At 34.4% G+C, this 12944-nt stretch overlaps 1 protein-coding gene across 2 annotated transcripts in view; it reads left to right on the top strand.

Annotated features, from left to right (window-relative positions):
- The window catches only part of UNK (unk zinc finger), an 874631-nt gene that overhangs the window by 720075 nt on the left and 141612 nt on the right, over window positions 1-12944 (top strand). For both annotated transcript variants that reach the window (XM_044084965.1, XM_044084967.1), the window contains one exon: window positions 11998-12099. In XM_044084965.1, the coding sequence (XP_043940900.1) occupies window positions 11998-12099 (102 nt within the window). The remainder of the gene's footprint in view (window positions 1-11997; window positions 12100-12944) is intronic.

The following is a 12944-nucleotide window of genomic DNA, read 5'->3' as shown; positions in this document are numbered from 1 at the left end:
GGAGAGGCCTTAATTTGAAAGCACTTTTAAATAAAGAAATCAGGCCCTATGTTCCCATTAAGGGCATGAAAAAGTGTGGTAGGTGCCCTTTTTGTAAATATATAGAAGTTTGCCCCTTGGTTGATATAGGAAATGTGAAACACACTTTGACAGGGAAGTTTGATTGCAATACAAAAGGGGTAATTTATTTAGCAAGATGCCAACAATGCCCTGCGTTCTATATCGGAAAGACAGAGAGGCACTTCAAGCAGAGGATTTACGAGCATCAGTATAGTATAAGTAAACAGGACAAAAATAATGCTTTAGCAACACACATTTTAGAACAGATTGATTATTATTTCCACTACATTATTGTTGAAAAGGTGTATGTTAGTCCTAGAGGGGGACCTTGGTCATTAAGGCTTGAGGAGAAGGAGTTACTTTGGCAACTGAAGACTAATGCTTTTGCTTTCCCTGGCTTAAATGAGGCCTGCTCTTTAAAATGTGTTTTAAAATTAAAAACTTTAATTAGATAAAAAGCTATAAGGAGCAGGTTTGATATTATTATAAATAGAGCATTTTTAGAATGTGTATTTAAATGTATATTTATATGTGTATAGTTATTTAAATGTTTTTTAAAGGGCCTGGACATTGTATTTGGGAGTGGTTGTGATGTCATAATTAATTGTGTTATTTAAACTGTGAAGTAATGTGATTTGATATCTGAAGAAGTTCCTTCATTGCGAGCGAACAAAAGCGCGAACAATAAATTTTGGAGTTTTGTGTTGCAGTTAGAAGGTGGCATTTATTTCGGGACTATAAAATGTTCATGTACATTTTAACTAAAAGAATTAATATACGGGTCTATATTAGCAAAGCGAAAAACCCTACGAGCAAATTCCAAAACATCAACCCCTATACCGTGATCTGCGGAAAATCCCAAAAGCACTAAACCGCGAAAAAATAATTTTTTCGAACTGTCATAGATGGCCAACCCCACCACCCGCTACATACCACCTACCCAAATAAAATAAATTAACCACATACATACACTAATAAAACCCTACTTCTAACCTAAAGCACCAAAACCCTACCTCCAACACTACACTAAACCCCACATACACAACTATCTATGCACTCTCCTTAACCCCTCCCTAACCCCAATGTCCTTAACTACCACACACATCCCCTACAGACATACACCTAAACAAAATAAATAATACACATACATATTAAACCCTACACTTAAAAAAAAAAAAAACCTACACCTAACACTACACTAACTCTTACATACAGTACCTATCTAAGCACTTACCTTAACCCAAATCCTAACACTAAAGTCCTGTCTATTGCAAACTTACCTTACGGAGCTGTACCACAGACGGGCCAACCAAAACAAATCGACATTTAGAAATTCGCGGTTTTGACCGTTCGGGGTTTACGTACTTCGTGCAATACGGTTTGACGTCTTTGTATTCACCTAAAGGGATTTTCAATTGCATAATTGGAACCCTTAATATACTTATACCTAAACTAATTAACAATGATCAAACTGGATTTATTTTAAATACACAGTGCAGGATAACATAATAATACATACATTAATAGACTACGCAAATAAAAATGAGAACTTTCTATGATTAGTCTTGATTTAGATAAGGCTTTTGACTCAGTTAATTGGTCATACCTGTTTAAAACACTTAATGTATTATTTCTCACCTGAGCTAATTGCATTAATTTTTAAGTTCTACAATTACTTTTGTGCTTATGTTAAAATAGGTTCTTTTCTTTTTAATTCCTTTAAATTACAAAAAGTCACAAAACAAGGGTGTCGATTATCAGCTTTACTTTTTGCATTAGTTATAGAACCCTTTGCTAATAGTATTAGATCCAATAAGAACATCCATTAAGAACATTAATGGTATTGAAATAAAAGAAATTTTCAAACTAAAGATTCAACTCTGTTAATGATACTTTTACTAAGAGTAGAAAATATAAAAAATTCATTAGAACATGTAATTAGTTCTAGGAGTTGGTTTGAAGAAATCTTGAACATAAGATTTAATCATAATAAAGCAAGTACATTATTAATTAATAAATTCATACAAAAAATATTCAAACTTCAATTGGGGTAACAATCAAATAAAGTATCTTGGTGTAACCATTATGTCTAATAGCAAAGAAATGATACAAACAAACTTTCAACAAGTTGTTGATAAAATTTTAAGTTTAGTCACAAACTGGAGCAAATTCTTCTTTACCATGGAAGAATGATTAATGCTTATTAAGATGGTAACTCTCCCTAAAATCGTATCATACAATCTTTAGTACAATCTCCACAAAAAAAAATGATGAAGATAAATAATAGTCTACTTAATTTTTTTGGCATCCTAATAAACAAAAAGTTTCCTTTGAAAACAGAAAAGGTTGGGATAATGGTGGAATAAGATTCCCTGGTATTCAGTTGTATGCTATGTCAACAATTGTAAAAGTTATAGAATTGTGGATAAATTCATCTTATGATTCAAAATGGAAATAAATACATCAAGAAATATTATTTAGTAAATAGATATGTCACATCCATTCATAAACAAATAGTTCATAATAGTTTTATTTGGTTATTAAAAGCTTTTTGCGTAAGTGGAATTCCACCTTCTAATCAAATCCCCTATTTAAATAACATAATTTCCTCTTTTCAAAAGTTCAGATGTTCTAACCATTGCATTAAATACTTAATATTTTCATGTTTCCAGTTGGATATACAAATGACTGCTTAGAATCTCATAGCTTCAGCAAAATGTTAGTATTGAAACAACAAAGTAACTTAATTTATTGGCATTGATTCTTAAATGGTACTGATACATATACTGTAAGTTCCAAATACAATCAAGATTCTGAGAATTGGTTAATTTTACAAATATTTAGAGACTTTGTGAAAAGAGAGATAAATCAGATATTTAACCTTTATAAAAAATGTTCCCCAAATTATTGGAAACCTTAATAAACATTAATAATAATGCAATGAAAAAACATATTTGTTACAAATTTATAACATTCTTAAGTTAGATTTCATATATTTAGACAATTGCTATTTGAATTGTTCCTCAAAAATTAATAGACTTCTCTGAAGTATACAGGAAAATAATATTAAAATCTACAGATAAAATCACATCTTCATTTTATTGGAAAATTTTCATTTGGAAATTCTTACACAGAGCTTTTGCTACTCCTAACAAAATTACAATTATGTTTAAATCAAATAGAATGAAATGTTGGAGATGTGATTCTGAAATAATAGTTGATTGGACACTTATGGTATATGAATGTGAAGTCATCTCCCCATTTTGGAAAGAAATTAATAACTTAATTCAAGCTGTATGATCAGATTTTTGTAATATTTCTAAATCTTTTTGTTTTATTTAATGCTCTGATCCCTGAGATATTTCCAAAAACCCAAATGCCTCTTATTTGGTCTATTCTTGCTGTAGTCAGAAAAAGTAATTACAAAAAATGGGAAAAGTAAAGTTACCCCATTAGTGCTGAATTTATTAGTATAGCAAAAAATGTTTGCAGTAGTGAATTGCATACTATAAAGTTGAGAACTTCTAATATTGCACAATCATATCAATCTTGACTTAAACTTTGACTTGCTTGAAAAATATTAATTGTTGTCCATATGTATAACTTTGATGTACTGATCAGCTGTGGACCTATGTAAATAATTGTTTGTTTTATAACTGATTCATTTATCTATTGTTTTAAAACCAAATTAAAAAATAAAAATAAAATAGAGTGCTTCCTTCCTTACCTTCTTCCTTAATATCTTTTTCATGGTAGGTGGTACTCCTTTGCGCACAGTGCAGTGACCACTCTCATGGCTGTCCCTTTCCTTGTTATGTGCTGTCAGTAGTATTGAATCCCTCTCCCTTCACAGCATTGTACATGTTTGTTATGTCTGCAGTCAGTGTTTCTTGGCTCCTTAAACAGGCATATCATACAGCTGTCTGATTTTCACAAGGGTTCTGGTTGTGCCTAAAATCACATACCCATCTGCTAGTCCCTTCTTTATTGAATGTCATTTTGTCCTCCTCTGTTTTCCGCCCTCATTCTATCTCAGTACACACCAAAACACAATTCCTAAAAAAGGATGGTAGAGCAGTTGCATACAACAGAAATCAGTTGTAATATAAAAGCACAAAGTTCATTATGAAATGACACACTAAGCAAAAATTTTAAACCAAGTAAATGATATGGCTGAATAGCTGCAACAGATGCTAAACATGTAGTTGTGAAAAAAGTTTTGAAGGTATGTTATTTATGAAATTGAAACATATACTGCTTGTTAGGACTTACAGATGTACTTAACTGTAATGGGTTTACAAGCATTGTTTGTTTATTGAACAGTTCAGCTACATATTAAAAATCAGTATTGTACATTATGAATAGTATCCTTAAGTAATATCACTGTAGTCTGTTATTCTACTGCAGATATTAGTCACAGTTTACAAATCACAAGATAGCCCAGCATAACAGAGTGTGCGTGCAGACTTGGCTGTAGGCCTGGTGAGCTATTCTTTATTTATTTTTTAAACAAGAAACATCTTTATTAAATTGTCATTTATGAGATAAGCACTCATACATTTATTGAAAACAAACCTTATTGACATATTTTCAGTTACAAACACTATACATGACTTATAATCTCCAGTCATTGTCAGTCAAACATTACATAGCTCATTCAGTTCCAGGCCTCCCTTTAAACTCATTCCTCACCAAAACTTTATTTTGTGTGCCTTGTCCCCACAATTCCCATTTTTTTCTAAGTAATTTGCTCCTACCCTTTTCTAAAGATCCCAGTTACAGTTGTTTTATCTCTGTTAAGATATTCACTAGTTGTAGTAAAATTGTTTTAGATTTTAATTTTCTTTTTCTAGTAATTGCTTTTTGACGGCCACCAGAATTAAACTCAGCAATGCCTTACTATATATAGGCAATTCCAATTCTGCATCACAGCTCAACAAATCATTTCCTTAGTTACATCAATTTGCTCACCCAGTATTTCTGATAGAGTACTCTGCAGGGACTTTTTTCACGTCTACCAAAAAATATGTTCCCAATTGCCTATTTCTTCCCCATCACACCTCCAATAGTTTGCAATCTACCTGAGGAAAATTTGTTTTGGAGTCTGCTTGGGATATAAAAGTACCTAATCAAACACTTTCAATCAAAAATCTTAATTTTTCTAGACTTTGTTGCATATTTGAGAGCCATACATAAATCCACCCATTATTTCTTTGTAAATTGCTTATCCAGTCTCTCTTCCGAATTCTTTCTAACCTCCTCTGATTGATTCATATACTTATGCAGTATTTTATATGCCATAATGATTATCCATTTTTAACAGCAGCTTCTGTTCTAGATTCTACTAAAAATTCTACTAATACTGGTCTTTCACCAAGGATCCCTCTATTTCTTTATCCTTGCCTTTATACTCTGATATCAATCCTTGTTAGGGAAGGCATTCTCTAGCCTGCAGTCCAAATGAATTCTTGGCCTCTTCCCATTCTGTTACCTTTCCCTCTCTAATTATTTGCTCCAAATACATTGGTTCCTTTGCCTGTTTTCTCCAGTAAATTCCAGGCTCCTTTTGCCTATTCTCTGTTCCCATAATTGCAGTCATCCCTATCGGCAGAATCTACTTTCACCATCCCCATGTTGGCTTAGTTCTTAGAATAGTTTTTGCTGCTTTATGAATATAATATTCTGTATGTTTTTTGTTATTCTCCTTAAGGAGATCTGCATCCAAAATTTCAGTCTCTCCTTGTTTTTCAAACTTCCCCACATTTTATCATCATCCCTTTCCACTTTTGAATTATAGCTTTCTGCTTGTGATATGTATATGAGCCTTAACTTTGTAGCTGTAAAATATCCCTTCAAATCAGGTAATCCTAAACCACCTTGGTCTATTGGAGGGATCAGATTATCCCACTTAACTCTTTTTTAATTATTGTCTGCAACATCTCCTCTGGTTTATAAACATATGCCTGACCTGTATATAAAACTAAGCGGACTGAAAACCCTTTAACTGCTTATGCCTTAATATTCATAAAACATAGCTTCCAGTTTCAGTTTTGTATTATCTTTTGTTTAATCTCTTCCTACATATCCTTAGCCACCCTAATGGAATCCTTTCAATCCATACTCCTAAGTACTTTATTTTATCATGTCCCGATAAATATGGGTATTGTGAACCAATTTGTATGTGGGTATATAGTTTACAGCTATATCCTTTATTTTATCTTCATTAATTTTGTATCCCAAAAAGACCTGAAACTGTCTCAGAATGTTCCACAACAGTGAAATGTCCCTTTCTAGCTGTATCCAGTATAAAATATCACCTGCAAATAAAACCAACTTTTCTTGACCACCATACCAATTATATTCTTGAATTTCTGAGTCCTTTTTGCCAGTGGTTCAAAATGTAATGCAAATAAAGGGGAAAGATGATACCACTGACTGGATCCTCTGCTCAGGAACCCTGTCACTTATTTTGCTTCTGATCACTAATATATCCTTCTAATCAACCTTATAATTTTATCAGGGGAATGCAAATGCTTCCATTGCCCTGCTCATAAAAATCCCAACTTACTCTGTCAAATGGTTTCTCTGCATCAACAACAGTGTTATTTTCTTGCATTCTGCTTCCATCTGGATCATCCTTTTCTATTAATGTTGTCAAATGTTTGCCTTCCCTCCACAAAACTACATTGAGCCATATCTAACAATTTTGGCATCACCTTTGCCATTCTTTTAGCCTTTGGAGACACAAACACTTTATAATCATGGTTTAGAATCAAAATGGACCTACATGAAGCTGGATCTGATGGGTCTTTACCATCTTTAGGTATTACATCGACCACTGTTTTTTTCCAGGATATTTGCACTTCTTTTCCTTTTAAAATGCTGTTAAACAAAACCTTCCAGATCTTTATCACTTTCTTCTATCCTAGCTTCCAAACATCCACAAGAATGCCATGTGTTCCGGGAGACTTTTCTGTGGATTTGTTATATACCACCATTTTTATCTCATCTTCTCCTATTCTGTTAGTAATTGAGCCTCATCTGTCTCTAACCTTGGCATTTTTATTATTCTATAAACATGTCCATTTGTACTTTTTCACATTTTTCTGCTTTATACAGATTTTCATAAATTTTTTGAAATATTTCTTATACTTCTACAAGATCTCTGGTTAATTTCCTTGTTATAGGCTCCCTAAGTTTGCCAACAACCCTTTCTACTGTCTGTTGCCTGAGCCATTATGCTAAAAGTTTTTCTGCTCTGGAGTTATCAAAAAGCAGTGGCCTACCAGCAGTCTTTCTAAACTCATGCATATTATCGAGGTAGTCCCTTATCTTCTCTTTAGCCCTCTGCAATTGTATGGCCTCTTATCCTGTTTTGCAATACTTGAACCTGTGTCAGTTCATCTAAATAATTCTTGTTACTTCTTAAGCATATCTCTTTTTCCACCCTATTTTTAAACTCCACTTTAAATTTATCCCACTCCGTAGCTATATTTTCAGAAGAAATTTTTGTCTTCCATAACAATTCCTGAATAATTTTCACTATCCATTTCATAAATTCCTCCCTGTTTTAAATAGATAGGTGGGGAAGCACCAGTGTCTCATTTTTTTCATTACCCTGCATTTTTATTTTAGTTATTATTGGCATATAATCTGAAATAGTTATTGTGTGTGTATCAAAACTTTCAGTTAATGCGTATGTTCCTGTGAACTATTTTTGACTAGCCTAGCCCAGTTTTTGTACCTTGGGAAATAATATGTAAATTCTCTTTGAACTCCTACTATTGAATTCACAACTTCCATACCAAATATTTTTATAAATTCTTTTCAAAAACCTACACTTTTGTTATATTTTCCCTTCTAGCCCCCCCCCCCCCGATACATCCTCACTGTTGCATATCAAATACCAGTCCCCATTTATAAGTAATATTCCCTGCTGAAAGCTGATCATTTCTCCCATAATTTTCCTAAGCTCTATTGTAGTAGTTTTAGGTGTAATGTAAATACATGACAGCATGATCTTTATCCCTTGCCAGTAGTTTTAGTGCTATAAATCTGCCGTTATTATCTTGTTTTCCTCTTCTATCATTTTTGGAGCTTTTCTCACAATTAATATAGGTACCTCCCTTTTCCTTTGTCCCAGATATTCTGCTAAATAACTATATACTGAAATCCTTTCTTTATCAAATTCACATACTCATTTTTTTCAAATGTGTCTCCTATAGCACAACTATTTGTTCTCTGTATTTTAATATAGTTCACGCCTTGTTCTTTTTTTGAATGCATCAGTGAGACCATTTACATTTAAAAACAATATGAAAAGTGGTGGCGCTATGATCATAAGTTATTATTCCTATCTGCTATGTATAACCACTTTTTTAATGTGTTTAGTTTCAGCTTTTGTGTTACATGCATACAGTAATGTTTGGCAGGTTGATCTTTTATACAGTTGTTTCTTGTCATATCCATTTGAACCTGTGTCACATCTTATGAGACTTTTTGTTTTAATGAAAACCCTCTAAAAAACACAAACACAAAACATCCCGAGAGCCTATTAACTTAATGCAAACATACAAAACTGTGTACTTTTTCAAATAATGAAGTTTAACCCTTCTGAAAGAAACAATTGTCCCAGACTGACTGCCACACTCACGAACTTGGATTAGCCTGTATGGAAGTTTGTCCATGCTAAGACACATGGTACAGCCTGTGATTCTACCCCCCAAGTGCTGTTTTGTTTTATCTGTATTTCTCTCCCATATATTAAACAACTTGAATGCTTTCAGAAAACATTATCTACTAGCCATTGAAAGTAAGAAGTATTCTGTTTTATTGGCCCTTATCAGATTGTCTCCATAGAATTTTGAGAACCAGATAACATAGCTGCCTTCCACTACAAGCTTTTCATACTGTACTGTGAACACTTGTTTGCTAGAAGAAAATTTGCTTCCCCTCAAAACATATTAGATCAGTCCAAGAGCCTTAATCCAGTTATTCTCCTATGCAAAAGTGAGAAAAAGCATGCCAGTTTTTCTTATATCATGCTCTTTTGTCCAAGCTGTCTTCTATTTTTACATTGCAGTACTTGCATTTCTAAAAAAATGAACAAGAAAAAAGAAATATGGAAGAATATAAGGACACCTGTTTATCCCTATTATACACAAAGATAACTAAAAAGCTTTACTTTATGGCATGCAGTATATGTCATGTATTATAAAAATACTGTTAAGAAAAAAATTGTTTTACTTACAGTTAACTCTTTCCTTCCTCTTCCCCCCTCCTAAATGTTCTTTCCAACATTAATGACATGAAGTAGGGCATATACTTTGGAGTCCCCTACAAGTTTAACAAAGTAAAAAATGTCTAGTATTTCCAGGTTTTCTTGTTTTGTCATATTTCACAAATATAAATAATGCTGTGTAATCCTATATTTATTCATCATTTTCCAAGTTGCTCCATCTCCATCATCCAGATCCAGTCTCTGGTTAATTTTCAATGTACTCCAGGTTCTTCTAGGCAAAGGTTTCACTGGCAAAGTCTCTCTATAAACCTTATTGACAGAAGAATGAGAAGCACAGTCCCCTTCTGTTTGACTATTTCCTCCTTAGCATGCCCTGCATCAAAAAATGAATTTGACCCTCCAGAAAAAAATATTCTGAAAGTAGCTGGATACAGCTGATTAAATCTCACAACTGCTTACCAACCTTCCCTGGTTGCTGAAGTAAATTTACTCCTCTTCTGTCTGGTTTACCTTGGGTAATTTTCTACAAACATACTACTGTCTCCCACCTTTAGTGCTTTGCTTTTCTGCCACAGTTTTGTCAGAATCTGGTATTTCTGCTAGTAGGATTGCACCTTTACCATTAAAGGTCTGGGTTGCTTTCTCATGGGAGAGGTTTGGTGCATAAACACAACGTGCTCTTTCAATTAACAGCTCCTGCTGTGGAATACCAGCTCAGTTGCTTATATGTGCTTTCATAAAATTAATAGTCTGTTCCTTCCAGTTTTTCAGGTACAGCAGAAAATCTATGTGCTGCGTCCTCTAATTCTAACATTTTTTGAAACATCTGTTCTGAGCAGTCTCATACACAGTCAGCCTTTTCTTCATTTCAGCCTATAATGTTTGCAGTTTTATCTGCTTGTCTGAGTATCTATTTACAGCTTCCTCCATTTTAACATCCTTGTTATTTGAGCTGATATACTGCTTCAGTGTTACGAATTAGTTTGAGCACATTTGACTTATTTTTCCTCTGGATTACTAGAAGTCATGTCTTGCACCAAAGCTGGAGCTTCTGATGCTTTTTGTTGAACAGCTTCAGGATTCGTCCCAGCCAGTGTTTTCTCCTCACCGTTTTGATTGGTTTTCTTTCAAGATCTCTGAGGGTTTTTTTGCTGGCATCCAGGCAGTGCACTTACTGGCCAGTTACTGAAATTTATTCAAAAAGACAAATTTTACTGTCTCTCTTCCAAGTTTCTGTTTTCACATTGGGAGTGCTGAAATTGAACTGTTAGTATGCAGCGATCTTGGAAGCCTCCCTGGTGAGCTGTTTGTTAGTGTTCCCATTAGCATATTATGTTGTATTAAGCAAGTAACCTAATCTCCTTGCAAATCTCTTAAAAAAACTGACCTTTTGTCTTAGAGGGCCAACATAATGACACTTCATGGTAGTGATTTGGTTACAAGCACGTGCCCTTGATTGTGGGAATATCGGGTGGTTATAGTTTGTTTCCACACATTAGGTGCGCTAATACATACCAAAGTTTCAAGATTAAGTGCACTGTGCCATTAGGGAGGCATACCTTTCAACCTCTTAGGATAAGAAATCAATGGACTGACCTTTAAAAATCATAGCAGAGATATGGGGTGGGGTTGGCATAATGGTTAAGGTGTTCACCTCATAGAAAGCACAGGTTTTGATTCCCCCCTTTAGTCGCTGGTTGATTATTGGTTAGTTGTGTAATAGTCTACATACCAGTTGCCTAGTATATACCCATAAAAGAAGCAGTTTTTATTGTTCAGAAGAGTCTCGTCTTTGATACTATGCCTCATTACATTAGTGATAAATGAATTAAGCTTGCACAAAGATTTCTTATTTATAATGCTTGTACATTTGAACAGGTCATACTTTATGGCAAAAACTGGAAAGTCTTGGGGGGAGTATGGCTAAATATGAGGGCAAAAATATCACTGTGCCCAAGTCACAGCAGCTGAGAGGTATCTTAGGAAGTTCTGTTCTGTGCTGCATTTAAACTAAGGGCAGTACTTCTGAGTAAGTGGAACCTCAGCTCAATGTTAAAACATTCCATATTGTTTATCAGTAGATAACAAATGGGATTTCATCCTTTGGTGTCCTAAGCAAACTTCTCCCCTAATCAGTATAACTATCAGCTGTAGTCTAATGGGGTCTACCGAATTATCAAAATGAAATAAATGTATTCTTGCTCAAGAAGCTTAAGAGAGATCTTTGTCATGAAACCAGTGACTTTTTAAAAAATTTTTTATAAGAAAACACATTGCTATTAAGTAGACTAAATGTTTTTTAGGAGTAGTTAACAAAAGATACCCGTCTAGAAATTGCTTTATAGAGTTGTTGACCTCATAATCTTTGGTTGCACATAGTTCTTATTACATACTTAGAGCCTCCTGGTCAGGTTTATGGATTAATTGATGCAGAACTTTTTTTCTGCCATGTAAGTGTATTTCTGACTTTTGCAATCAGTCACAGTTGATTCTGATTACACTTTCTGCATGCTTAGGCCTGTAGTCAGTATCACTAATTTAATGCTATCATTTTCTTTGGATGTGGTTATATTGTCATATTCGAGATTCACCTTTTATTGTAGACACCTTTCAGTAAGTTATATGCTTGCCTGGAGCATTAGTACATACTTCTGCTTGTTAAGTTCTAATTGACTTTATCTGAATCTGTATTCTAGAATCTGCTCTGGATGACTTGGACCTTAATGATTTTGGAGTGGCAGCATTGGAGAAAACCTTTGAGAGCCACTCTGTCTCCCAGGCAGGAAGCATCATGCTAGGTAAGTAATACAGGTCAAGATTCATACTTGTTTTCAGAGTTGTCTGTAAGGTTGCATTCTGCCATTTATTATACAATTATTGTAACATAATGGTTGCTGTGTTGTGTTAAAGCTTTGAGGTTAGGGTTTGAATCCCATCAGCCACCACTTGCATGCTGTGTTACCCTGCACAAGCCACTTGGCTCCTGTTTTATCTGTTTTGAAGTAACGTCACCTCTGATGACCCCAGTGCAACTCCTCAGTCAACAAGTGAATGTATATAATCAACAACTTTATAAAAAATAATGAACTGCATTGTGATTATTTTTAATGTCTCCTAATTTCCAGTTGTACCCTCCACTTGCATTCACACCCAACACTGCATGCTTCAGTTACTCCATATGTGGAAATGTGTGTATGTCCCTTCACTTGGAGGCCCTTTAACTTTTGGGAAGGGGACAAGCACACCTTTGTATTTTTTTCACAGAGTGAGGGATCTGTTAGGGAATAATGTTTATGGAGCCAGGATCCTTCAGGAATGCAGTGGGAAAGTCAAAAACCATGGTAAGAGGAATGGCTACTACAGTGATGTTATAATACAAGTCCTACTCCACAAAATGTGTCACAGTTATCAATATCTCTGTAGTCTCCCCTTCCCCCATAGGATAGTAGGATAGCTGGCCGTCGGTTTCTTTAACTTATAGGTTCATAGATTATTACTAGGCTAACTGCCCTTGTGGGTCATTTTAAGCCTAGTCAACTACCCCATGTGAGAATCAAACCCTGCACCTTGTGTTTGCAAGGCAAACACCCTAACCATTATGCCAACCTCCCACCCCCTAAATATACATCTTCAATCTGTAAAG

The sequence above is a fragment of the Protopterus annectens genome, chromosome 10.part0 (genome assembly GCF_019279795.1).
Source record: "Protopterus annectens isolate FY-2018-M chromosome 10.part0, PAN1.0, whole genome shotgun sequence".
Lineage (NCBI taxonomy): Eukaryota > Metazoa > Chordata > Ceratodontiformes > Protopteridae > Protopterus > Protopterus annectens.
The sequence above is the reverse complement of the archived record's forward strand: the minus strand, read 5'-3'. Positions and strand labels throughout refer to the sequence as shown.